We start from the raw sequence: 27,033 nt of genomic DNA on the forward strand, positions 1-27,033 counted from the left end.
TAATTTTTGGTCTTTTTATTCAACTGTAATTGTCTTAATTTTCAAGTAAAACAATGTGGAATTACAAGGGATCAAAAGGAATGCAACAAATAAAGAGAGACAAATCAGAAAGTAAGACCATCACCATAAACTAGCCGTCCGTCCCCCGCCAGGTGTCACCGCTGCTCAACGAGTCCGAAAGGAAATCGACAATTTACAGTCATCTGGAACTGTACCAGTAATTTTATTCACATGTTTCGTCCAAGTATTTTTTTTCTTATTACATGAACCAAGAGCAATGAAGTGATGGTGACAAAATCCCAAGTGAAAATAAACATTAATTTGGTAGCACTGATGCTTTTCTGAATGTTTTGCAGGGGAGTTGTGTGTTTTTCCTTTTTTTTTTTTTTTAAAGTTTGTTTGGCTTTTTTTGTTTCTTTAAACAAGAGAAGCTCGACACCCCTCACAAGGCAATCTGAGGTTCAAAACCATTTGGCCAAAGAGGCACTCTTTAAATTTCACTAACTCGCCCTCACAGCATAAATACACGACGACTGTAACTGCCTTTGGGGAGAGAAAAAAAAACAATGGATTTGTGGTGTAAAGCAAAACGCCTTCCAGACAATTTGCGACTTCAATTAATACATTTCCGTAGAGATACATCGCCAAGTACCAATTAATTAAGTTGACGTACAAAACGCTTCACCACACCACAATGTACTCAGAGCCGAGGGCCACGTTGTCAGATGTGCAAATGAGATATGCAAGGCTGGATCTGAATCCAAACGAACAGAAATCGACGTGGGAAAAACAAAAAGGGGCCCAAGCAAAGACAAGCTCCAGCATAGTGCAGCAAAGATCACATTGACAGATCTGTTCTCTTCCTAATACCCCGGAAGAAATAATAAAATATGCATAACTTATCAACTGACTACAAAGAAACGATAGTCAGGACAGCTGACGAAATCTGTCAAAACCCAGGCTTTCTAAAACCTCCAACTTACAATACAACTGGTCACTCGAAAGATTTAAATGTCACACAAATGACTTTTCATGTATAACCCCAACAGAGGGCGCTGTATAATCCCATCTTAACACAGAGGCTCTGAGTGTTCCAGTCTTTAATGATTACAGTACATAATGTGAACCAACAACTCGCCTTTTTTTTTTTACCTTTTGCTCCTTCAAGTCCCAGCGATGGATTTCTCCACCGCTCTGCCTCTCTGTCTGTCTACGGACGCACGACAACGGCGCCACTTTATTTTTTACTGTCAGTCAAGCATCCCTGAGCCTTCCCCCAGCGTCAATGTGTGAGCTGGCGAGGGGACCAGCTCCAGTTAGAAAGGGAGAGGGCCCGAGAGGCAGGGAGGTCCCTGGCTTGTGCAGCACTCAGTTCCCTTGCTTCCCTCGGAGTGCAGACAAAGCAGGAGGTCGTGACATGCTCGGCAACACTCTGGCTTTTCCCTTTGGCACTGCGATCATGTCTTGTTGTGACGTTGCTGACTGGAGGAGGAGCGGGTGCTGGCGGCCGGTGACCGGGCCTGAACCGCCGCGAGTGCCGCGACGCTCCTCAGCACCCGGTCCGGCGTCCCCTCAGTCCCCGAGCTGCTCGTCACTTCCTGCGGCAGCTTCTGAGACCTCCTGCTGTCCTTCCGGCTCTCCCTTTGCTGCTTCTCTTTTGTGTCCCGACTCTTGGCCCGCTCGGAGCTGCGTTCGCTGCCGGAGGAGGCGGCGCGTGACCGGGACCCTCGGCGCTCCGTGTTCTGAGAGCTGATGCTGTGGGTCCGCTGGCTGCTGTTGCTGCTGCTGCGGCTCCGGCTGCTGCGTCCGCCGCCGTCGCCCTCGCCGTCGCTGCTCATGCTGCTGCAGGCGCTGTGGCCACGCGACGTAGACTGAGCCTCTCCTTCGCCTTCCTTTGCCCTCGATGGCTTCCTTCTGCCCCTGTCTTTGTCCTCCGGTCTGGACCTCTTGTACTCGTCCTCTAGAGGTGGAACCAGAGAACCGGGACACTGTCTGGTGGAGCGGGACGCAGGGCGGCTCGTCTGATTGGGCGTTACAGGTTTGCTGCCACCGTTTTTGTTATTGGTGAGAGGTACAGAGTTGGTCTGGGGAGAGGCTGGTACACTTCTACTTTTAGGCTTTTGGTTTTTGTCAGAAGGGGAGGCGGTGGAAGTCCCGGCAGCTTTAGCTCCTGAGTCTCTGCGGGTGGTGTGACCCGGTGTGTCCACTCTGCCTTTCATCGCCAGAAGCTTGGCGGCTGCGTTGAGCGCCGAGCATCTTTTCCCCAGAACTTCTGGCTCAGGAGGCAGCGGGGGAGCGCTGTTGGTCTGCGGTTTGCTTTCCTGTGGAGGCTGAGATCCCGCAGACTTTCTGGTGAGCCGAACAGAAGACGTGTCGCTGCCCGACTCTCCTCCTGTGGAAGCGTTGGCGTTGTTCGAGGAGTTTCTATCTGAGCTGCGTGAAAGTTTCGTTCCTTTCCTTTCCTTGCTGCCTTTTTCTGTCTCCTCGTCTTGCAGCTTGCGCTTGGCTGAGCGAGTCAGCCGGTGCTCCTTCCTGCCGCTGCTGCTGTCAGAGTCGGAGGACGAGGAGGGAGACCTGGAGCGCCTCCTTCTAGAGACGGCAGCGCTGACCTCCGTCTCACCTCCTTCCTCCTTCCCCCCACCCTCTTCCTTTTTCTCCTCTGTCCCGGCCTCTGAGGTGACGTCCATCCGCCTCCTCTTGGCAGGATGTCTGTTCTCATACGTCCTCTTGTGATGAGCGTGGCGGGTCAGCGTGGACGTAGAGCAGCCAGATGATGGCGAGGAGGAGCGCGTCGACTCCTGGCTGCTCTGCCGACTGAGGGACCTTCTCTGATTGGGAGTTTTCTGATCTTCTGTACTTTTCTCCTCAGTTTGTGGCTTAGCTTCTTCTTTCTGAGGATTGGTTTGAGTCTTCGCCTCTCTTCCTCTGTCCCTTCCCGACTCGCTGGATTTGCTCTCAGAGGAACGCTCCGCTTTTCTTCTTTTAGGCTGAGACTTGGAGACGTCCCGCTTTTTACCATCCTTCTCTTTGCTATTCTTTGCTTCGGCCTCCACAGCATCTACTTCCATTTCCGTCGGCCTGTCCGGCTCACTTTCAGACTCCTCCTGCGTCGGCTCTACGGGCTGCTTCTCAGGTAAAGCACCAGATGTGGGAGCAGATGTGGCTGCAGAGGTTTGTGGGGAAATGACTGCGCTGCTTTGTGCGACGGACGCAGGAGCAGCGGTGGATGCTGCGACTGTTGCTACGGTAATAGTGGATAGTTGTGTAGTTGTGGTGGCAGCGGAGGATTCTGGGGGTGATTTAGTTGTTGGAGCTGGTGTGGGCTCTATGGAGGCTGATACTGGGGTCTTAACAGTCTTTTCTGCAGCTGTTGTAGGGACAGAAGAAGGGGAAGTGTGTGCTTTGGAAGGTGCTGCAGGTACAGGTGGTGGTATTTTAACTTCCTCTGGTTGTGGTGATGGAGTTGCTGCAGCAGATGTAGTCGGAGGTGAAGGGGAGGTCGCTGAAGACTTGATAGACTCGGTAGATGTCTGAACCTGTCCAGACACATGAATGTCCGTCGTTGTTGGTGAGGTTGGAGTTTTGCTAGTTGTGACATCAGTCCTTGCTTTGGGTGAAGAAGGTGGAGGTGTATTTACAGTACGTGGTGCAACATTTGTTACTGGGGGTGTTGTAGAAGCTGCGTCAGACGTGGTCGGGCTTGAGTTTGAAATACGTGTTTGATCTGGAGCTGTTAAGCTAGATTGGACTGTTTGTAGTGGAGGCGATGCAGCCGTAAAGGTTGGTTTTGGTGAAGCTGTAGCTGGGATTGGCGAAGCTGCCGGAAGCTTCTGAGGGGCAGGTGGGGTGGAGGCTGAAGCAGCTGCAGCAGAGACTTGCGGCGTGGCCTTTACAGCAGCAGTTGTTGTGAGTGATTTCACTGTAGTGGTGACTGCTGGTGCATCACTGGCTGCTTTCGATGCTCCAGTTGCTGCTATTGCGATTGGGTCTGTTGATGGTGGAGCTGCAGGCGACACGCTGGGTGGAGAGGAAGCAACTGGTGTGGCAACTGTGGTGGTTTTGGCAGAGTCTGGTCTTGTTGTTCTCACGGGCGCCGGTGGTGAAGAGTTTGGCTCGACGGCAGCCTCGGAAGCTGCAAAAACCACGAGCGCTGGTTTCTCACCCGCAGCGGTGGAGGACACGGTGCTGGCAGGCGGTGACGGAGCTGTGGCAGCGACTGGAGTAGTGGCACATGTGGACAGACTGACGGAGGACGTCGTGTCTGTAGCAGGAGCTGAACTAACAACCTCGGTAGCAACAGCCACAGGTAAAGGTGAGGCTACCGGGTCTGAAGCTGATACTGATGTGGAGTCTTGGTTTGTCTTTGCTGCAGGAGCTGAAACTTCAGTCTTAGTGTCCGTTTCCTCAGCTTTGGTGGACTCCGAGTCCAGACTTGTGTTGAAAACAGCAGCAGGAGTCTCCGATGCGTCTGCTGCCTCTGTGCTAATATCAGTTTTTGATGCAGCAGATACATCAGAGCTCTGTTCTTCACCAACAGCGTCTGCAGCGGTGACAAAGTCTTTAGGAGGACGACCTCTTTTCCGTTTTGGGGACAGAGGAGGGTTCCCTTCCTCACTCGGTGAGGTGGGCTGTGGTGAAGGAGTCGTTGTTGTTGTTGTTGTTGTTGTTGTTGTGTTGTCAGTCTCAGATATTCTAGGGGGAGTCTTAGGGGGCCGGCCCCTTTTTCTTTTCAACGGAGTTCCAAGTGAATTCATGCTGGACTCTGCGTCTTTGCTCGGCGGCGTGTCGGTTTTCTTGGACTGGTTCCCTCCTCTTCCTCTGCCCAGCAGCTGCTCTCCCAGCTGAGCAGCCATTCGAGATTCAGTTTCCAGCCGGCGTCGCACAGGAAGGTTTCTCAGCACCGGCATGTCAGGGGACAGATGGGGTGGAGAATAAGGAGGATAACCTCTGACAGGCTGTGGCTGCACAGCTGGAGGTGGGGTGGAGTCTTGCTCCTGAGGGGATTTGGTAACAGTCACTTTAGGTTTTCCATCAGGACCCGGTGATGCAGTGTCTTTGTTTGATTCGTCAACGAATCCAGCAGCGTTCTCCTCCACGGCTGCCTCCTCTGAAGAACCTCCACCTCCAGTGCCGCTTCCTCGCCGCCTCCTCCTTCTCGGCTCCTTCTCCTCCACCACTGTGACCAGCCGGCCTGGGAGCTTCCGCAGGACTTTGGCTGAAGGTGAATCTTCAACTAGGCCCCGCAGGACTTCGTCGTCTGCTGACTGACGCTTACGAGGCGACCGGGAGCTGGTGGAGGGAGGAGACATGGCGCTGTGGTCCTTGTTGTCTTCTTCTTTTGTCTGATGCTCCGCTGGGCAGCTGGACTCAACCAACGGCTCAGAAACTCTCCTCTCATTCTCCCCATCCTTCTCCTCTCTGCCTGCTTTGGAGGTCTTGTCGTCAGCCTCCCCAGAACTCTGGTGTTTCCCTCCAGGAGGGGAGCTGGTGGGAGGGGAAGGCACTGGACTGGGATGGGAGCGGTTCGGCTGAGTTCTGGTTTTGACCGTCTGGTGATCTCTGGCGGGAGACGACGCTTTGGAGGATTTGGAGGAATCCTGAAGCTTGTTTGATGAGGAGGTTCTGGGATGGTCTGAGCGGGACGGGGTGGTCGACACAGTAGCAGCGTCTTTGGCAGCTCCTCGTCCTCTCAGACCGAAGCGGAGTCTTTCAGGCACTTCTCTAGGGGTCGTGGGCTCCGGCTCCGTTTCAGGCGAAGCTCCACGAAGTCGGCCGCTGGTCCTCGTCGAGGCCACCGTCTTGTCCTTGGGCTTACGACCACGACGGGCCGGAGCTGGCTGAGCAGGCTCTGCAGAAGCTGGTGCCGTCAAAAAGTCGTCCTCATCGTCATCCGATGAAGCGTGGAGCTTGAGGCCTTCCTCCTTGGCCTGGTCCAGACCCTTCCTGGCAGCTTCAACTTGCTCCTGAACACACACAAGCAGAATGGTTTATTACATTTATGCAGCTATGGAAGTTCAGTGTTACAAAACGTTCAGACCGTCTTAATGTTTTTCTTCATTTGGGTTAAGTTAAAGTAGTAGTAGATTGTTATCCTTTTAAATACGCTTTAGGGTTCCAGTTTTAATGACCAATCCTACACACTTCAGACTCAAACTTCCAGAATTCTACATAGATTTTTTAGATTAAATTCAGCAACTAAGTACTAATAGCTTGATGCTTATTGTGTAGTTTTAAAATCAAGCGGCTGCATTCTGACTGTGGTGCTGCAGCTCAGACAAATCAATCAAAGCAGCGTTGCACTAAAGCTGCAACATCTCTGTCCAAAGAGGGTCAATTCTGCCTTTATTTGATTTCTTTCCCCCTTAAAATATTGAATAAATAGTTTTATAGATAGATAAATAGATAGATTAAACCGTTTTTGATCCCGCAGCGGGTAAATTTTCAATGTTACAGCAGCAAATACAAGAAACAGTGCAAGAAAAGAATATTATTGCTCTTTAACAATAAGAACATAAATGAGTTGACTTTATTTTCAGCGTCTGTGCAGCCTTGTGTCATCACTGTGTTCATGGAAACGATGATGAATGCTGTCATAAAGGTATGGTTTCCTCATACAGTATAGATTACTGTCGTATCTATTTGCTTTCCTGATCACTGCATAACAAGACAAGTTTAATATTTGACCATTTGTGATGCTATACGTGTGCGCCTTTCAAAGATACTACGGCTAACAACAATAATGCCGATAATGTTGTTGGTGGTTTTCATTCATTCTTTGAAACTCTAAAGCTCATATTTAGGAAACAGAATAAGGAACGTAATCAGAAAAAACTTTCAATGCTCTCTTTTGACACTTATCAAACCTGGAAATTACCAACGTCAAATTCCACAATTCCTAATTGTAAAAGAACCGTGTCCATGAAAGTAAAGTTGAATAAACACGTCAGCCAAAACCGAAATGCCCCAGAGAGCATTTAGAAGTGTAAAGGAGAGAATTAACAGACAATAATGTGACGGCTGAGTCTAATACTGAATATCTTTAGGTTTTGGTTTGTTGATCAGACACTATCTGAAGAACTCGGAGCTGTTTCACTATTATGAGACATTTTATGGATCAAATAACTACAAATATCAGATAACCCATCGTTGCAGTCCTGATCCTTTTAATTCACTGTTCTTTGAGCAAGCTGAGCTGATGAGGCAAATAACACAAAGCAAAGGTGAACGTGCGGCCTTACCTCAGCCTGCTTCAGCTCTTCTTTGCATACATCTTCCAATGAGGCCTCCAGGAAGTTCATGGCGTAGCGTTCAATGGGAGTGAGCTAGAGGTAAGCAGAGAATGTGGCGTTTTCAGTGAGTGGAAACAAACTGTGTAATTCAGCTGATCCTCAAGGCTTCTACACACGGTGTGATTTTAATAATCTTATAAGTTAATAGTTTGCTACGCTGTACGACATGCTGAAAATCTTTGGGCACGACGTGACATTTGCTCTGAGCAGACTGACGACGAAAACGCAGCTGGATCGCAGCCTACGATGTACGAGAGTCGACAGCCACGTACTTGTTTTGATGCGTTTTGCTGCAAATAATCCGTTAGGGTTTCGCTCCAGTGTGGCGCCATTTCATCCTGCATTTCTATTGGTTAGCTAGCTGGCGTACATCGCAGCAGCAGTCGCGCTGTGAGACGATCACCCCAAATTTATGACAGAATTTTATGGCAGCTTGTCGTCTTTGGTCGCCATGACAACAGCCGTCCCTGAGCCCGTCTCACAGTGCGACGCGGGACCCCCGATTTAGAGCCAAGACCAAAGATATGGCCACGATTCTGGCCCAAAATCGCACCGTTTCTGTTCATATCGAAATTATATTACACAGACAAACAGATGTCACCCTGGACTTCAACAACGAATCTGTCGAGTCTGTTTTATGCTTGCTCGTTTCTGCACGGCTCGTTCGTGCAGAAAGCGTAACCCAGCCTTCAGGTACAGAGCTGCAGTTTTACCCACCTGCTCCACCAGAGCAGCGATTTCCTGCTCGGCTTTGGAGAGCTCCTCCACCTCCTCCTGCTCCCCTCCGTCGTCCAGCGGTATGTTCTCGTTGAACTCCGCCAGTTCGGCCACCTGCTCTGCTTTGGCCTGCGAGGCTGCGACGATGTCCTCCTCATCCTCGGCACGGCACAGCGCCTGCAGAACGGCAACCAATACAAAAGTCATACAAAACCTTTATGCAGTACACTGGAAAAAATGCCCCTCTCAAAACAAGGAAAAAAAACCCCACCTTATTTCAAGGAACTTTTACTTTGAAATAAGTGAAAAAATCTGCCAATGGAACAAATGAAAAATGGCTTGAAATAAGATATGATATTTAGAATATTGAGATCTTAAAACGAGCTGGGAAAACTTATTTTAAGCTCTGGGTTTCTAGGATTGTCAAGCTTAGGTGTCTTAAAATAAGCCAGATATGCTAAACAAAACAATAATTGCAGTTTTACACTCAAAAATATATTTTTATTTTCATGTAACCTCCTAATTTGAGATGTATTAAACTTATTTTGAATTTTCTTGTAAAATTCAACAAAAAAAAAAGATAATTTCAAGATTATTCGACTTCAGACATTTAAGATGCATTGTCTTAACCCTCCCGTTGTCTTCATTTACGGGCACCAAAAAATAAAGTTTCCTTGTCTGAAAAAAAAAATCCAAAAATTCAGCAAAAAAAAAAAAATCCCCAAATTTTTGAAAATTTGCAAAACCTTCAGGAAAAAATTCCAATAATTCCTTGAAATTTTATTTTTAAAAATCCCCCAAATTTGGCAAGAAATTTCTTGTAAATATTTTGAAAAAAAGGAGTAAAAATCTTCCAAAAAAAATCTTAAAAATATCTAAAGTGATTCCATATCTATCAGTAAAACTTCTATTCTTCTCTTAAGAACGAGTCTCTCCATCTTGCTGAAATGTCACTTGTTAAGTGAATTTGCCTTAAAACAAGTGGGATGAGACATTTTGACCAAAAATAAAACAAACAGACTTGGTAGGATTTTGAGTTTTTGAGGTGCAGTGCGCATTAGGAGATTATTCAGTTTATATCTGATGGTGCGGCAAAAAGCATGTTTCCTTTTTGTTAATTACCAACAGTTAGGTGGTAAATAAGCATGAATCTAACCTGTTCCAGAATAGTGGTGCTCTGTTTGTTTACACCTTCCTCCTCCTCAGCTTGAGGCACCGACAGCTCCACCGCCACCTCTCTCTTCTCCCCGTCGTTCACGTCAAACAGCTCTCGGATGGTTTGCTGAGGAGCAAAGCGACGATCAGCGACACATTTAGCACAAGCAGGGCGATTTTATAATGAATAAAGGAAATAAAAAGGTACTTCAACTGCCTGTTGCCATTATTACCGCAATAAACTCAAAAAGACGAAAATGTCGCCATGTCAGCGTCCTTCAAAAAGCACAAGTGGCATGAATATAAAAGACACATCTGACCATATTTAAGTAAAGGGAAAGAGAGGCTGGCTTGTGCTTCTGCAATGAAATGGCATTTCTTCATGTGGTACCAGAGACTGCAGTCAGTCAGGCAGCTCAGTCACCAAGGACTCACCCACATGTTTGTGTCTGGATAAGCCCAATGATTCATCAGCGCGTGATTAGTAAGCCAGAAAAAGAGACTTTAAAGAGGCCACTTAGAAAGAACAGAGAAGCTAATATGGTCCGTTGAAGTACATTTATGCCACAAACTGTAAATAAAACACCTGTTTGAAGAAGGCGGTGGTGAAGTTTCCTCCTTCTATCGCCATATCTCCCAGCATCCTCTTCTGGTTGGCTTTCTTTAAAATGTTCTCCTCCACTGTGCGCTCGCTGATCAGCCTGAAGAGGAACAGAAAATCGCGTAGGTTGTTCAAAGCGCATTTCCAGCAGCTGTTTTGATCATTTCAAGCAGAAAATCGCAAAACAAATGTGACAATTTGTCATTTTTCTTTGCTTTAAATGGAAACAAATGGAACACATTAAGGTTTGACGTTGACCCAGAAAGCGTCGACATCAATGCACATATTCAGATTCTTCTTAAATGCATTATTAACCACGCCTGACGTGTACGTCAGCGGGGTTACTGCATTCGCTTCAGTATCTGCCTGGCTGGCTGGGTAAGTATGTATGCGTGTGTGTATGTCCGGTCAGATATCTCTGCAAGTGCTGAAGTCAGGATAATCAAACTTGGCACTGACGATCGGTCTAAGGTCCCCTGCTCAGTTGTGGAGTTAGAGGTCAGCAGATCAAGGTCAAGGTCACAGGGGTCACTTAACACATTTCTGGCATATTGCATGCATGGGCGTGGTTCTGCCATCTACTGAGGGCTCGTCTAGTTTAATTGTAACTGATGGTTTTCTTCGGTATCACGATCTAATTGCAGCGTCACAACATCAGCTGTTTTTGGCTTCTCTCATTCATGGGCTGCTTGGGAAAAGTGTGTGACGTTTGGAACATTTGGAAGCACTTCAGATTATCCCAGAACAAAAAGGTAGCCCCCTTTTGTTTTTTATTGCTGGAAATGTTCCTCTGTACCCCTATGGAGATATTCCATTAAACATTTCCAGCTAGAACAGTCATTTACCACATTAACAATGTCTATACTGGATTTATCATTCATTTAATGTTATCTTCATTGAAAAAAAAAACGCTTTTCTTTCAAAAATGACGACATTTCTAAGTGACCCCAAACGTTTGAACGAGTGCATTCGGATTTTGTGACAAAGTTATCAAAAAAGCGTCACCTGTAGATGTGAACATCTCGGGTCTGGCCGATACGATGGCAGCGGTCCTGAGCCTGGGCGTCCATGGTGGGGTTCCAGTCGCTGTCGTAGAACACAACGGTGTCGGCTCCGGTCAGATTCACCCCGACGCCTCCGCTGCGAGTCGACAAAATGAAGCAGAAGATGCGACGGTCTGCGTTGAAGCGCTCCATGAGGGCCTGAGGGAGAAGGAACGAAGGTGTTCAGAGTAAGCATCAGAGACGGCAGAGCAGAGCCGCCTTTGCTCAGGAAGAGAAATGCTGTCAGGGCCGACCTGTCTCTGCTCCACTCGGGTGCTGCCGTCCAGACGGAGGTAGATGTGTCCGTGGTAGTTGAGGAACTGCTCCAGCACATCCAACATGCGCGTCATCTGAGTGAAGATCAGCACCCGGTGGCCTCCTGTCTTCAGCTTTCGCAGCAAAGTGTGGAGAGTCTGAAGCTTACCTGCACACGACCAGGTACAGAAATTATTTAGGAAAATCAACTCACACAGGAACAGAAAAATAAACCAGAGAAGCACATAATATAGAAGTGTTATGAGGATAGCGTGAGAGTGATGAAAAAGTAAAGGATTTGGACTTTAACCGTATAATTTATCACATTATACCCGCTCATTTTAGTCACTTAGGGCCAGAAGATGTTCTACAGATTCACAAATAAATATGCAACTTAAAATAAACTGAATTCAAGGACAAATCAACAAAGCGAAACAAGGTAGGAGCACTTTAACGTGGTACTGTGAGCAAAATCTGCAGGTCTGATCCCTTATGTTGGATGTTAAACTGTTACAGAACTTCATGTAGTAAAAAAGCATCTTGACCACTCACCACAATCGTACTGTATGAGCCTCAGGTCGGGGAACTGGGTCCTCATGTAACACTGGATGCGGTGGAGGCTGCCGGTGAGCGGTACGACTTGTGTAGACAACATGGAGGAGAAGACGGCCTGCTTGTGGCTCAGAGAGGGAGGAGGGTGGCAGCAGTGCATCGAGATGGGAGGAGCCTCCACTGGGGGAATCACAAATGTAAACCTAAACGACAAGAAGAAAGCTCGTGAGTCTTTTCCTTCAGCTAAGGCTCCTGCATCATCAGGGAAACTGGTTATCTACCTGTCTATGATATCAGTGAGCAGCTCCAGCCGCCCCTCTATGCTGTGGATGGCCTCTCTGACGGCGTGGCTCTGAAACCAGTAGTCCTGTTTGTTTTGCTGCTGTGCGTACAGACAGCTGCCGTGACCCGAGCGGCTCCAGCCCGGCTGAGAGTTCAGGGCGGCCGGCGACGGACGAGGGCCGGGCAGAAAAGTCAGGAAGTCCAACACCTCCCGACCGTACACGGGTTTTGCCCCACAGTGGAGCTCGTTGACTCGAAGGATGAAGTCCAGCCGGCTGTCACGCTGCTGTTTGTGGCCATCTGCCAGCCATGACTGTTGAGGTAGAGGGATGTAGAAAGACAGGTGAAGAGGTGGAACACAAGCGGCGAACAGGGCAGTAATTGTGTGAATTTATATCGTAAATAATTGCATAAACATCTGTAGTTGTTTTGGCCACATGGGGGCAGTGGAAACAAGCAGTAAACAGAACTTTAAAGGTAATATGACAAGCAGTTTCTCATATACACAGAGCAGCATTCATCTGTAGTCGTGTCTGTGGCCACCTGCTGAATGCAGACCAATTATATGTTTTATTTCTGTATTTGAGCTTTACCAGCTCCGGATAAAAGCTCCACTATGTTGTTCACCAGCTGCGAACAAACTATCGGTCTGCTGTTTGATGCTTTCGTTTTTTTAATAGCTTTTCTGCTGTAAACAGCCAAAAATTGATGCTGTAAAACCAACAAGAGCAATCAAATTGTAGCTGGACAGTTAAAAAAATCTAAAATTCAATGTATGACTTCATGAATCCAAGGCTGCACACAGAGTTAGAAGTCTCTGTTGCCTCATTACTTAACCCTCCTGTTGTCTTCATTTAAGGTTATCAAAAAATATTGTTTCCTTGTCTGAGAAAATCCAAGAATTCTGCAAAAAAATTCCCCAAATTTCTGAAAATTTGCAAAATCTTTCCTTAAAAGTTTATTTGAAAAAATCCCCCAAATTTGGCAAGAAAATTGCTGTAAATATATTCCAAAAATTAGTAAAAATCTTCCAAAAAAAATCCTAAAAAAATCTAAAATGGTTAGATATAGATCAGTAAAACGTCTGATATTTTCTTTTAAGAACATTCACATAAAAATCAACCAAAATCTGTTGATTTTTTGTGAATGTCCTCAAGAAACATTTTTCATATTTCTTTTTTTACCCAAAAAATATTCAAAGATTTCCCAAAAATGTGGACATCAGAAGTTTCACTGTGAAAATATTTTTTTTCCCCACATTTTCAAACTTTAAAACGGGTCAATTTTGACCCGCAGGACAACACAAAGGTTAAAGCAGCTGCTTACAGTGTTATTTCAAATACAAATATCGATTATAGAAGTGTTAAATATTGAGAAATGAGGTATGATAGTGGTGAGAAACAACCTGCTTTCTGGGGCTGCAATTAACCATTACTTTCACTGTCAAATACATCAATTAATTGTTTGGTATAAAATGTCAGAAAATGGTGAAAAAGGTCAATCAGTGTTTCCCTAAGCTCAAGATAATTCCCTCAGATGTTTTGCTTTGTCCACAACCCAAAGAAATTCAGCTTACCATCATAGGAGGAGGAAAGAAACCAGAAAATATTCACATTTGAGAATTTGTTTTTCTCAAAAACTGATTAACCAATTATCAAAGCAGCTGCTGATTAATGTAATTAGCTGACGACTAATTGATGAATCGCTGCAGGTCCGTTGCTTACCATGTAGAAAGGGGAGCGTGGAGGCGGGCGAGGCATCCTCCTGGGTGGAGGGCAGGCTTTTGCACTCAGGCTGGGCTTTGACTTTGTGGGGGCTGGTGTTTGACTGCTGCTGTTGTCCCGCGGTGCTGCTGAAGTCTTGGACGTAGAGGATGAGGAGGTCACCTGAGATGGAGCTGAAGAAGAGAGATGAAAAGGCAAAGCAAAGCACAACATGCCTGCTGTAAGTAACATGATTCATTTTGAAGCAGCTTATTCCTCACATTCTAAGCTCTGGCTCATTAATTTAGCTTCTTTGAGGAAAATCTGCATCTGACAGATTTTTTTAATGGCTTAAAATATGTCTGAAAGGAATCCTAAAATATGCTAAACTGGCTTTGATATACTTTTGTGTGACCGTCAAAGCTTCCCTGCACATTTCGTCTTATATGACACAGCACACATCGAAGCAGATTTGAAAAAATGAAGCAGGACAGTAGGGAGGATAAACTCCTACAGATTTAGTTGCAAAAGCTCTGCGTGTCAGGCATGCATGCTCGCTCACAGCGTCATGGACTACAGCTCGAGCTCGTCCTCTCACCTGGCTGCTCTGTGCTTGCCGGAGGAGGCTGAACTACTTTGAGGACGGGGCGAGGGGGCTGGGGCTGGTTCGGGGTGGAGCTGGGGTTTCTGGGAGGAGCTATGGTGTAGGTGGCGGTAGCAGGGCCGGGGGTGCGCTGGGCAATTTGCAGTGGAGCAGTGTTCCTGACAGGGGTTGTGTTGGGGTGCAGGGAAGGGGATGCTTGAGGAGCAACGCGAGGCGAAGGGGCCACAGCCAGAGTGGGCACGGGCCCGCCTTCCTTGCCTGCTGACTGACGCACGACGATCTTCACGACGCCGGGGCTGCTCACCACAGACGAGGGCACTGGAAGTAAAACACAGGACAACCATCTCCAGTTGGTAATCACAGAAAACACTTTGGACATGTCTGAAATCATCCAGTCAGGTATTATAACTCACTGGTCTACCACATTTACTGCTGCATCTTTTCTCTTTTATGTACACGTTCTACTGACGCTGCTACTAATGTAGCAATAATTGTACCGTTATGTGCAATAATTTGTTGCAATCTCATCTTTTGTATACAGGGGTCCTCGATTTACGTCAGAATTCCGTTCCTACCGATCAATGTAAGCCGATTCTCGCTATACGTCAGAATTCCGATGAAAATGTAAACCAAATCGTTACGTGCATGACTTTATCGATCAGTTCTTCAGAAAAGTCCTGAATACCAACGACTTTCATGCGTGAAGGAGTAACTTTACAAAAAGATAACAGAAAAACAGACTGATGTTGTTGATGTTTAGGTTTTAACGTTTATTGTCCAGTTACAGATTTCCCTAATGTCAGTGAACGTGCCACGTTTAGTTAGCTCACCTCTGATTGGTTGACAGTCAGCAGCAGAGAGCGCCAGAACGGCGGGTAATTCTGGAGCAAAGTTTTGTAGTTATTTAGCTAAAATATGTTGACCTGTTTTCACAACTTGATTGATGTTCGTTGGCGTTTCGCCCTGTTCCAAGCGTTTTATTTTGTCCAATTTCATTTCCATGGAGACTGCTTTCCTATTCTTCCAAGCATCAGAAGAGTCTGACTTGCGCTTAGAAGCCGTAATGAAGGACAAAAAGTTAATGAATGTAACACAATCCAAGGTGGCGTACAACCAGAGAATGGAAACAAAGCCGTCTTATAGCTCTGTGATGATATAATCCTAAACTGCCCTTATACACCTGTCTTTTGAGCTGTTGTAACAGTCAACTTTCCCTCCTATGGGATCAACAAAGTTTATCTTATCTCATTCCTACTCCATTACTCTGAATTATTATTTTTAATTTTAGCATTTTCACACCATAAATCGTGGATTTATCTCATGCACATTGGAGTAGAACATCGTATTTTATTATAAATGCCACCAATTTGCACCTTATTGTAAATACTAATGATTTTTGCACATTTCTGTAACTGCCAATATCGCCGTTTCTTCGACCAGCACCTCAATTGCGTGCTCTTTTGTACATTGTTCCTTTATCTATTGTGTGTAACATGTTTGAGCTACTGGATACTGAATTTCCCCACGTGGATGATTAAAGTATCCATCCATCCATCTGGAAAAGATAAATTCCATAGAAAATAAATCTATACAATCTACAACGGCCATCAGAAATCTGTGGAAAGCCGCCAATCCTCTCTTGGCTCCCTTGTCCCTCTGACGCTCTCCTTCTCAGCAGTGCATGATGGGACATATTTCTTGGTTAGCGACCATCGGCTGTACACTGCTTTTCACGACGCATTGTTGGATACCTTGAGTGCCCTCTATGTGGTGTAATAACTGTACCTTAGCATTCAGACAGCCCTACATAGTGGTTAGTGACTGATTTCAAGCGCAGCCTCTTTGCGGTTAAAGAGGCTGAAGATGAAAGGGAAAGTAAGGAGGAGGGTTTCGTACCTTGAGCAGAGGCGTTGTTCGGCAGCCGGTTTGCCGGAGCAGCAGTGGAGGGTGTGTTTGCAGGGTGTGTGTTGGCGGTGCCCTGGACAGACACCTGAGCGGGCTGGCTGATGAGGTGATGCTGCACCCCGCTGGACACCAGGTGCATCACATTACCTGCAGAGTGAGTGATCGGTCAGTAACCACACCATCACACGTCATCGTTTGCAAAGACTGCAATCATGTCCTCATGAAGAGATTAGACTTGTGTAAATCTGATAAATCAAACCAAAGATGACACAATTATGGCAAACATTACTGTGCTAGGATTTAAAGATTAAATAATTTTACAGTGTCTATTTTGTTTTCTTGCAGAAGTAACATCATCTGTGTTTTCAATGATTATTATAATAACATAATTAAATGTTTATTGTAACGCACTCGAGCTACTTTGGTGTTCTTAGGTTCTACAAGGACCTTGAGACAAATATTTCCTTTAATTAGTACTCTTCAAACCAGTTAAGTACAAATGAGGCAAAAGAACATCTGACATATCCTGATCCAGTTTAGACTATATATTAGGTCGACTGAAATCGTATTTACTCGTCAAGCAATTTGAATTTCCACATTACCTGAATCAATCACACTGCACTAGGTTTATTAGATTTGCTGCATTTCAAATAATTTAAACCTTCTAATTTCACACTGAAATGGTGATTTACAAAAACAGATCTGTAGCAGCTGGTAACTCCAGCTCAAGAACTCAAGATAGAGTGCCTGTATAACCAGAGTGGCGACATGACGGGTCCAAAAAATTTTGGTCACGTGATCTATGGGCGCCATTTTGTTTCCAATTCATGAACACCGGGTTTTCCTTTTAACGTTGTTTACACCGCAGAGAGTAATTCTAGGTCTTTTTCGCTCCCTAAATACCTGAAAAATGACGGGCTGTTGTGCCTTTGGGTGCACAAATCGATCGGAGAAGGGATTACACATGTTTACATTTCCCAGGAGTAGTGAAAGAATGAAACTGTGGGAAAATAAAGTCTGGAGAGTGGGATGGAAACCGACTTCATCATGGTTTTTGTGCCAGGTTAGTCCCGTATGTACTTTCATGTTATGATGTATGGGTGAATGACAGATAGAAAAGTTTGATGTGATTTTAGGCAGTTGTGGTTATTTTGACTTTGACCATTTTCATGAATGGAGATGCATGAAATACGGGTTACCCCGTTAAACTTAAGCGGCCCGTATGTGCAAACGTATTTTGCTAAATTTACCGAAGCTGCAAACTCGATGATAGAAACATTATACGCCGATGGAAAGCTTAGATTCTCATGAATCCGCCGCTATAAACCACTTTTAGATGTGATTACCACAGCGGGTAATATAAACACATTTGTCCAACAAACAGCAAATAACGTAAACAGCACAACTCACCTTTGAAGGCTCATAATTAGTCACAGATGAAAATATTCCACTAAAAACGGCCATAATCCAACCTTGGACATTCAGACAAAACAAGCCAGTAAAATATTTTGTCCAAAACATGTCTTGAAATCAGTAAGCAATCCACAAATAGCTAGTTTTCGTGAATGTGCACTTCGCGCTGCGCGTCCCATATTGAGTGAATGGAAACAAAATGGCGTCAAATCCCCAGTTGTCGCCACTCTGGTTATACAGGCACTCTAACTACTGAGGAATAAAACACAGACAAGCTCGCTGCGGTTTAGACATGATCTACATGTTGGTTGTTGAATTGCGATACATAAACTGCTGTGTGCAAAGTGTACGCTCAGATTTTTGGCCACGAGTTTGAACAAAATGCAGCCACATTGTTGATTTCTTTGACATGGTGTCAGTTAGTTTGGAGCCAAACTCAAAGTAAATGTTGAGCAAACATTAAACACGTTTGACATAGGAGTTTCCATTAGGTTGATGAAGCTCAACCACAAAAAAAAAGATTAATTTTGGAGGGCTACTGATGAAGAGTAACACTGGTGATTGTCCAGTGAGAACTTGGTGAGTTGAGAGCATAATAGCCTACTAACTGACCAGTAAACCTGCTCCAGAGAAACACTCTGACAGTGAAAGTTACAGGAACTATTTCTTGATTCTTCAGGTTAACTTTTTATTTTGCTCACAGATGCTCGTGTGTGTCGTCAAGCACGGAAGACACTATTAGAGGTATGAAGAAGATTCACTATTTTTACACAACTACTATTATTATAAGAAAAAATAAGACTTGTAAACACAGAAATCAACCCTCGGTAAGTCTGTAGCACCAACCTTGAACTGGGCGAGGGGCAGCTGCTGGGACTTGGTGGATCTGAGCTCCAGACAGAGTCAGTTTGTTGCCCTGAAGCTGGAAGGTGACGGGTTTACTACCCTGACATGACGACACCGGTCGACCTGCCAAGGAGGCGAGCTGGGCGATGCTCACGACCTCACCAGCTAAGAAAAGAAAACAAGAGAGACGCGGGTTAGAAACAATATTACATTCATTTTATTACAAATTAAGTCACTATTTGAATATGAGTTAATCACAACAGAGTTACAAATAACATGTTTTATTCCTTATTTGATATTTGTGGTTGTCTGCATCTGTTTTTCTACAAATATTTCTACTTTCACTGAACACAGAAGCACAATCCCCCTAGTATATTACAACAACCCTACAGGTTTATATTATGCACACCAGTTTTAATTATTTAAGCTTTTCCTTCTGATGCATCATGTTCTGCCGGTAATCCTAAAGTGGATGACAGTTTTCAGTACTACAACACCCATGAGCTTTGTTCTGCGGTTGCCATAGCTACAAGGACAGCCAAAGGTGTTAAGTCGAGCGAATTCAAGACGCCAAAGTCGGTGAATTCGCCCGCAGCTGATCCACGGCTTTTCAGATTTCTGCAAACTTTAGCTTCCACCTGCTGTTCGCGGCTCACGAAACTGAGAATTTTTACCTTTAAGCGACTGGATATCCGTTGAATATTTCATTACAAAAGCCTGTATTTTTTATTTCCTGAGGAAAAAAAAAGATAACTGATGGCCGAACTGGGAGAGTTTCATGCCAATTTCTTCTTCAGCTAACATTTTCTGCAGGAGAAATTAATGGGAGTCCTCACTTCAAAACGCGATCAAAACACTCCTGCAAACGCTACACAGAACAGCGGACTTACAAGGCAGCCTAGCTTGCATATCTGGACTGAGCAGAACCCTCTGGGGCATGACGCTACTGGCGTTTGGACTGGGATGAGCAGGAATGCTGGCAGTGCAGGGAGCAGCGGGAGGCCGAACGGTCAGCACCGGTTTGGGAGCGGTGGATCGCACTGCCGTTTGAGCCGTGGGATGCATAGACGGGCGAGTGGGAGGTGTGAGTGCCACTGAACACACCACTGAAGGACAGAAGAAGCATCAGGACACATGTACAATTAATTATCCACATTTTCTGGGACACATGTTCAAATATTTCTGCCACTTGAATTCATATTTGTTGAAATTTTCCTCCTCCACTTACCTTGCTGAACAACAGGAGCAGGTGGAGGAGTTGAGGCCACTTCAGTGACTGGAGGAGGCTTGGGGATCTGAGCAGCAGGTGGAACCGAGCACGTGGGTTTGTTCATCAGCAGCACCGGTCGATTATCACCTTTAGGAGGTGGCTGGAACATCCTAAAGCGAGCAAATGAAGGATCAAACATTGTAATAGCGGTGTGATAAAACAAAGCTTAAGGCAGATTGATGGTTTCTGCTCCCCTGTGTGCTGATCAATGCGGACTTAGAAAGCACACAGAGGTTCTGCTCACACTACAAGGCTCCTGTGGATCTTTCTGAAAGCCTGCAGTAGCTTCACACTCTATAGCGGATAAAGCAGCAGCCGTGTCAGTGATTACTCCTGAGGTGTGTCGAGCACAGTGGGCAGACACAGCAAAGGGTATCTGGAGGTTTTAAACTTCCCGCTGTGTTTGGGCACCGTCGACAGAATGCATCTGGGATACAAATCAAAGTCCGGCAGCAGCTACTTCAGTGAGAACTTTTAATGATAGATTAGAAAGGTCTGGATAACAGAGAATCTCCTCACACAGCCTCTCTTCAGAAGAAGCATTTGTTTTGAGGATAATTTGTTTTCCTGACACTGGCAAAATCAGGGGGCTTGCAGCGCATACAGAGTCCCACACCATCACAAACCGTGGACTGACTGCAGATACATGAAAAAGGTTTGCTGCAGACTTGTGAAGGAATTTGCTTTTATATTCATCAACAGCCTGGTTCATTACCCACTGATTGATGCCCACCTGCTTCAGCTTCTCCAAAATTCTCCCATTTTTTAGGATTAATAATTAAATGAAGATTCTACCTTCACACTTTAGAAAAAAGGGCTGATACACGACCACATGTTCACACCAACATCAAATCTACTGGCAGATTGTCCGGTTTTCAGTGCTGGACAACAACTGAATGTCCACAAAGATGGAGAGAGCTCACATTTCACTATTAAACTTCCATTGTCCGTTTCCTGCAGTGAAATATTTAGTCAAGAAACAGACATTGTGGGAAAAAACTAATAAAAAAACTGCCAAATGTTGATCAGCTTTACTTGGCCGATGCGTCGAGTTGTGAATCACACTGATGGCAGGCGCTGAGGTGTGGATTTAATCTCACTAGGAGGCAACTCGTTTATTTTTCCTGCCAAACCTGTGCTCATATGAACCGCTGCAGCATCCACAGCTGTAGTCTGTACCTGTTGACCTTCATGCGGACCGGTTTGGGTCTCGGAGGGGGTTCGGGGGACTCCATGATCTCCTGGATTAGCTGGCGGCTGACCTTGTGGCGCGGCAGGAAGACATCTGCCTGGTAACGGGACACGCGGCTCTCCAAGCCAATAAGGTCAAACATGGAAAGGTCGCAGCGCTGAGGACGCAAAAGCATGTCCGTCAGCGTCAGTTACACAAATTTTTAATCAGTGCATCACTCTTTCAGGTTTGATTTTTCAGTTCCCTTTAATGCCGACCTTCAAAGGAGAGACCTCCATCGCGTCCTGCACCAGGGAGGCCGTATGGAAAACGATGGGCTGCGTGATGAAGGGCGACTGGATCGGTCGAGGGTCGAACAGGTTGGGGTGGTTGCACACTTTGCGGAGCTGCATGAGGATGTTAATCACAGACATGAAGTGACCGCTGGCTAGCGTTTCCCTGGTCCTGCGAACAGAAGAGAAGCCAAACTGATAATGTAGACGATACAAGTCATAATGAGCCTGTTTGTGTAAAAATAAAGCAGCTTAGGGTAAAAATAACACGTGAAGCATAACATGGTGCGAGTAAGTTATCCCAATCACCATGCTTCTGCAGTTATAAACATTTAATTGCTGTCCATAAATTTTGACTAGTTATTCTCCCCTCTTCTTGCTGAGAAATCTTCATTATTTATCTCCTAAAATAATTCTTCTCCTGGACCGTAACTTACGAGGCCTGTGCCATGAAGTCGTCGTAGAGGAATCGCTGTCTCTTGGAGAGGCGGCATCGCACCACGTGCTCGTATTTCTTGGGCATCTGCTTCTCCACGTCGGCCTTGATCCTCCTGAGCAGGAACGGCCTCAGCACCTTGTGCAGCCTCTTGACCAGGCCCTCGTTGTACTCCTGACTGCCCTCGATCATTCCCGTCAGCGGGTTGGAGAACCACTCTTTGAACTCGCGGTGGGACTGGAAGACGTGGGGCATGAGGAAGTGCATGAGAGACCAGAGCTCCATCAGGCTGTTCTGCAGAGGGGTTCCCGTCAGCAGCAGCCGCCGGTGGCTGCGAGTGGCAAAAACGAGAGAAGAGGTTCAGATAAATACGCCGAAGTGTACAACGTCAGGATTTCAGGCGGCTACGGAGAATAAATGGAGCAATTCTTGTAAAGCTGTATGACATCTGAGTGTGGAGGGAATGTTTGGTTAAAATGCTGTTCTTGAGCTGACTTTATAAATTTGTGAAATGGGTCCAAATAGTATGAACAGAGGGCATGTATGTTTATGAATACCCGAGGTTTGGCTGTAATTTAAACTGGTAAACTTTTAAATATTTACATCAATCCATCAAATGTGGTGTTTACAGCAAATGTGGAAAAAAAACTAAACACAGAATTGTAATGAAAAAGTCTGAGGGCCTACTTTATCAGCAAACTATAGTTCCTCCTCCGTGCATACAGATTCTTGGCTGCACTGAGCAGTAATAGTGATATATTGTCATCTTATTAAGTCTATACGGCTGTTTACACATCCAGCAAGCATGGAGTGACAAACACGTATTTGTAATTCTGTTGCTGTCGACCTGATTAATCTGAACCACATCATCACTCTCCTTCTTGTTTTAGTCTGTGGCAACTCCCGAGGGAAATATCTACTCGTTAGCTTCTAAATGGTCCACTTCTGCCACTGCTGTTTGGTGCTGAGCAGGTAGCACTCAGTGGATTTAGTCAGAGCTTTTTCTGCTGAAAACAATGCTGATTAGAGTACTGTGACTGAATCAATACCATGACATGCGGGATATGCGATGCGACAACAAAACTCAACAAATCAAGCCTTTGAAACTCAAGTAGTTTTTGGTTCATGTCACATTTGTACCTCCGCCAAGGAGGTTATGTGACACCCGGCGTTTGTGTGTCCGTCCGTCTGTCTGTTAGCAAGATAACTCAAAAACACCTGGGCAGATTCACATGAAATTTTGAGGGGATGTAGACATTTTTTTTTTTTTTTTTTTGGGGGGGGGGGGGGGGGGGGGGGGGGCAGCGACTTCCAATCGCTGGGGCCGTTTACAATCGTCGTTAACAAGCTATCGTTAACGTCGTTACCATCGCGCGGGAGTATCAGCGACAATAAAGTGTTCAAACTTGTGAAATCAGCGTTCAAATAAATGAAATCCGCGGATCCGCGGTAAATTCCCATCCCTGAAAAAAAGCGGAATTCCACGAATTCGCGGAAAAATCACATCCCTTGTAGACTATGGTCAGAGGAAGAGCTGATTTAATTTTGGTGGCAATCTGGAAAGGATCCTGGATTCTGGATCACTTTGAATTTTTTAGTATGTTTTATTACCTCCGCCAAGGAGGTTATGTGACACCCGGTGTTTGTGTGTCCGTCTGTCTGTCTGTTAGCAAGATAACTCAAAAACGCCTGGGCAGATTCAGATGACATTTTGAGGGGATGTAGACTATGGTAAGAGGAAGAGCTGATTTAATTTTGGTGGTAATCCGGAAAGGATCGAGGATTCTGGATCACTTTGAATTTTTTAGTATGTTTTAGTATGTGGTCCAAAATATGACAAAAACATCATAGGTTAGTATGTCATCCAACAAATTGGAGCAAGGTGTCCAGATAGCTCAACACGTTAAGAAGGTGATTCGTAAACAGAACTGTGTCAGAGACACAGGTTTGATTCCAGCTCATGATCCTTTACTGCAGGGATGTCAAACTCATTCCACAAAGGGCCGGTGTGGCTGCAGGTTTTTGTTCCAACTAAGCAGCATCACACCAGACCTGACTCATTTAATCAACCAATCTCAGTCTCCAGACAGGTGATTGGTCAGACTGTGTGCTGTGGATATGTTGGAACTAAATGCTGTAGCTTAGAGCACACAGTCTGACCAATCACCTGTCTGGAGACTGAGATTGGTTGATTAAATGAGTCACGTATGGTGTGATGCTGCTTAGTTGGAACAAAAACCTGCAGCCACACCGGCCCTTTGTGGAATGAGTTTGACATCCCTGCTTTACTGCATGGGTTTCCTGTTTTCCTCTCTGTCCTTGGCAGAGGTCTGCACTCTCCGAGTGCTTTTCTAGTTACTCACTGTGGGCTCATTTTTACCTGCAATATTCAGTCCTGCACCTCTATGGAAACAGGACAAACATGGCTAGAAATAGAAGGAACTCAAAAATGTCTTTTTTTAGTATGACAAAGGCGTAATGCTGCCTCTTTTACAACCTCACCAAACTACACAGAGTTCACACAACTCCACACATAAACACTAGAGATGTTTCACCATGCTGGACGTATCTTCTTGATCCATGCTGTATTTATTTTAATACTCAAGTGTGTTATATTTTCCTCTCAGTCTGTTATTCACAAGCTGGATATTCACAGAATTTTCCAAAATGAGTTACCCATAGCTTCCTGGTTGCATACATTTTCTGGGTTTTTTAAAAAACATCTGGTACAAATGTTTTTATTTTCAGCGTCTAGAGTGAGAGGATTTTAATGAAACGTCACGATTTTCAGCCTAGATTTAGTTAATTTTTCCAATACAACCGCAGATTCATACATGATTCATTCCCTCCCTATCAGAAAGTTAAAAATCCACTGATTCGATTTGTTTTTACAGTTTCTGGCTGTGGCAAATGGCGTAATTATGCCACTTTAGAAAAAAATAACACACTTTTCAAACCCACTGGTGGATTTTAAGGTTCAGCGGGTTAATCTAACAATTTGTATGATTCATGAAAAACAAAATAACTGATAGCTGAATAACAGAGTTTCAGTTTTATGACCGTTATCCAACAGCTTCCACATGTTTAGTTCATCTTTGTAAACTACAATGTCAGTATCTGTACGGTTCAATATCTGTAGACTGCATCACTGTAGTGCCTTTATGTGCATACGCTTAAGTGCACTCCCTCATTTATTCTCCATTTGCGTACCTTAATAGAAGATCTATGACTTAATGACTGGACATAATAAAACAGTAAGTATCTCCTCATGTGCACAAGCTAAAGCACTCTTTGGAGCTTCACACAACAGTGAGAAATCACCACCAGCTGGACCAGGCAGGCCACCAGCCAACGATGACAAGTTAGTGCAATTACAGCCATTTTGTTAAGAACAAACCATCTCAAATGTGAAGATTAGCCCCTCAAACTTTGTGTTTACACACCACTGTGGGCTGTGGATGAACAGTTTAACGCTCCGGTGTATTTTGGGGATGCAGTCAAGGTCGAACATGACTAATACTGAATGACAGCGTGTCTTTTACGGCTGGTTGCACGCTGAATTTTCGTGACCAGCAGTAGCTTACACTCGGTATGTTTGGATGTCTGATTGAAAGAGCTGCAGAGACAGGAGAGATGTAATTCAATAAGCACCACTAGTTTGAATAAAACTGAACCTTATTTCCCCTCCTGTGAGCCTGATTTCCCAGAAGATTCATGATCTTTTAACACTACTGTCACTAAGCGTACAAGATACATTACTAGTGTGCCTCAGAGACAAAATACACAACTATGTGAGCCAAATCTGTGCATTCTGGATAAAAACAAAAGTGTAACTTGTGCTGCTTCTACACTGCATGAATGGCTGACATCTGTGCTATATTTCCACAGTGTTGCCTCCTGTAAGGCCACCAGAGAGCAGCACTGGGCATGCTTAGCATTCTGACATGCACACATCAGGAGCAATTTTGGGGTCCATGTGTTGCTGAAGGATTCAAACTACCAACCACATGATGATCGGCCAGCTGACACTACGAGCCGAGCCACTGCTGCCTGTGTTATACGGATATTTGAGAGAATGCATCGCTGTGCATTATTTAGTATATTTAGACTTACTCAGAGACTGTTAGAATAGTAAAAACATCTTGTTAGGTGACACCAGAGTGGTTAGGGTGCATTGTACATGACAGCAGATGTCCTGAGCAGCGATTCGATTCCCATAAATTTGCCACAAGTCTTTCAATTAACTTCTTACCCCACATACGAGACTCTCTCCACATAGAGTCACAACAAGCCCACAGAAATATGTCATAACGATATCGGTTTGTCGCTGGGATACCTGCATGTCAGCTCTGAATTAGACGACTTTAAGGTCAGAGTATGTACGCTACAATGGTGATGAGAGGAGGTGCATGTCTTATATTCAAGCCTTAAAGTAAAATTTTTGGACACAATACAGGGTCAGATCACTGCTGGTTGGTCTAAAAGAGTATGATGCATGATATTGAGCGCTTAAAAGAGGCTAAGTAATTTGTGGTGTTCCCTAATTTCAGAGGTTTGACACATCAGAGATACAAAATTACTTAATTACAGGATACAGTAGAGGCAGCCAATATTAATCCATTACAGATGTATCTGTTTATATATGGTGTCTGATTTTTACTAAAACAGAATATAAAGCAGAAATCTAAGCCTGAAGTAAGTCTGAAAATGTGTCCACTGTTTGCAGCATTTGATATGGAGTCAAGCTTTGTTTTCATGTTAAGGTGCTGACTTGTTTCTGAAATACTCCACTGAAAAATTAATAAACAGGGACACCCTGATTTTCACTTTTAAATACGACTCATTCATGCATAGATGGCTAATTTCTCACTCCTTGGGCTCGACCTTAAAGCTTGCACAGACTCTACTGACCTGTTGAAGTTCAGCAGGCTCTGCCAACGCTGAGACTTGAAGTTCTTGATGTTTTGTGCCTCGTCGAGGATCAGATACCGCCACGATTTCCGTCTGAAGGCCTGGTGGTCCTGCAGCACCAGTTTGTATGAAGTGATGCACACGTGGAAAGCATTAGGCTTCGTCCAGCCCTAAGAAAAAAACAAACAAGCAGAAAAACAGTCGTCTTCTTATTATTTCAGAATTGAAACTGTCAATTTCTTGTCTGACTGTTACAATATCTGTCATTTACGTTTAGTTAAAAATCCGCAGTTCCTCTCTGCAAACTCGCATTAATCAAAATCTCTGTACATGAGGAAGTGTTAGCCAAGCGGCTAATTTTCAACTATTGTCTTTGGCCAGATGTTAAATTATCCATTAAAACAATAATTAAACAACAGCTTGTTAGGAGGAGAAAATAATAAGGACTAAAAAAGCTTAAAAGAGTGAAACGACCAGCACACAAAGCAAACAACTGATAAAGACGCAACCGAACAGACGCAGGCAGTTTAAACGTGACAGCATAAAACGTCATTCCAATACAGATGACAGAGGTAAAGCCAGAAGGG

General features: G+C 45.0%; 1 protein-coding gene across 4 annotated transcripts in view; it reads right to left on the minus strand.

Moving 5' to 3' along the window:
• srcap (Snf2-related CREBBP activator protein) overlaps window positions 1–27,033 on the minus strand; it is a 47,813-nt gene continuing 20,780 nt past the window's right edge. For 3 of the 4 annotated variants that reach the window (XM_022194533.2, XM_022194532.2, XM_022194534.2), the window contains 19 exons: window positions 26,447–26,616; window positions 21,537–21,866; window positions 21,085–21,271; window positions 20,815–20,984; window positions 19,594–19,745; window positions 19,256–19,471; window positions 18,366–18,530; window positions 16,098–16,253; window positions 14,196–14,519; window positions 13,619–13,791; window positions 11,894–12,207; window positions 11,613–11,815; window positions 11,060–11,229; window positions 10,768–10,964; window positions 9,748–9,862; window positions 9,163–9,288; window positions 8,007–8,183; window positions 7,239–7,322; window positions 1–5,963 (listed from right to left, as the gene is read on the minus strand). In XM_022194533.2, the coding sequence (XP_022050225.2) occupies window positions 1,458–5,963; window positions 7,239–7,322; window positions 8,007–8,183; window positions 9,163–9,288; window positions 9,748–9,862; window positions 10,768–10,964; window positions 11,060–11,229; window positions 11,613–11,815; window positions 11,894–12,207; window positions 13,619–13,791; window positions 14,196–14,519; window positions 16,098–16,253; window positions 18,366–18,530; window positions 19,256–19,471; window positions 19,594–19,745; window positions 20,815–20,984; window positions 21,085–21,271; window positions 21,537–21,866; window positions 26,447–26,616 (7,935 nt within the window). In that variant the 3' untranslated portion in view covers window positions 1–1,457. The remainder of the gene's footprint in view (window positions 5,964–7,238; window positions 7,323–8,006; window positions 8,184–9,162; window positions 9,289–9,747; window positions 9,863–10,767; window positions 10,965–11,059; window positions 11,230–11,612; window positions 11,816–11,893; window positions 12,208–13,618; window positions 13,792–14,195; window positions 14,520–16,097; window positions 16,254–18,365; window positions 18,531–19,255; window positions 19,472–19,593; window positions 19,746–20,814; window positions 20,985–21,084; window positions 21,272–21,536; window positions 21,867–26,446; window positions 26,617–27,033) is intronic. The other variant, XM_051939008.1, reaches the window with a different exon arrangement.

This window comes from Acanthochromis polyacanthus, chromosome 19 (genome assembly GCF_021347895.1).
Source record: "Acanthochromis polyacanthus isolate Apoly-LR-REF ecotype Palm Island chromosome 19, KAUST_Apoly_ChrSc, whole genome shotgun sequence".
Taxonomy (NCBI): Eukaryota; Metazoa; Chordata; class Actinopteri; family Pomacentridae; genus Acanthochromis; species Acanthochromis polyacanthus.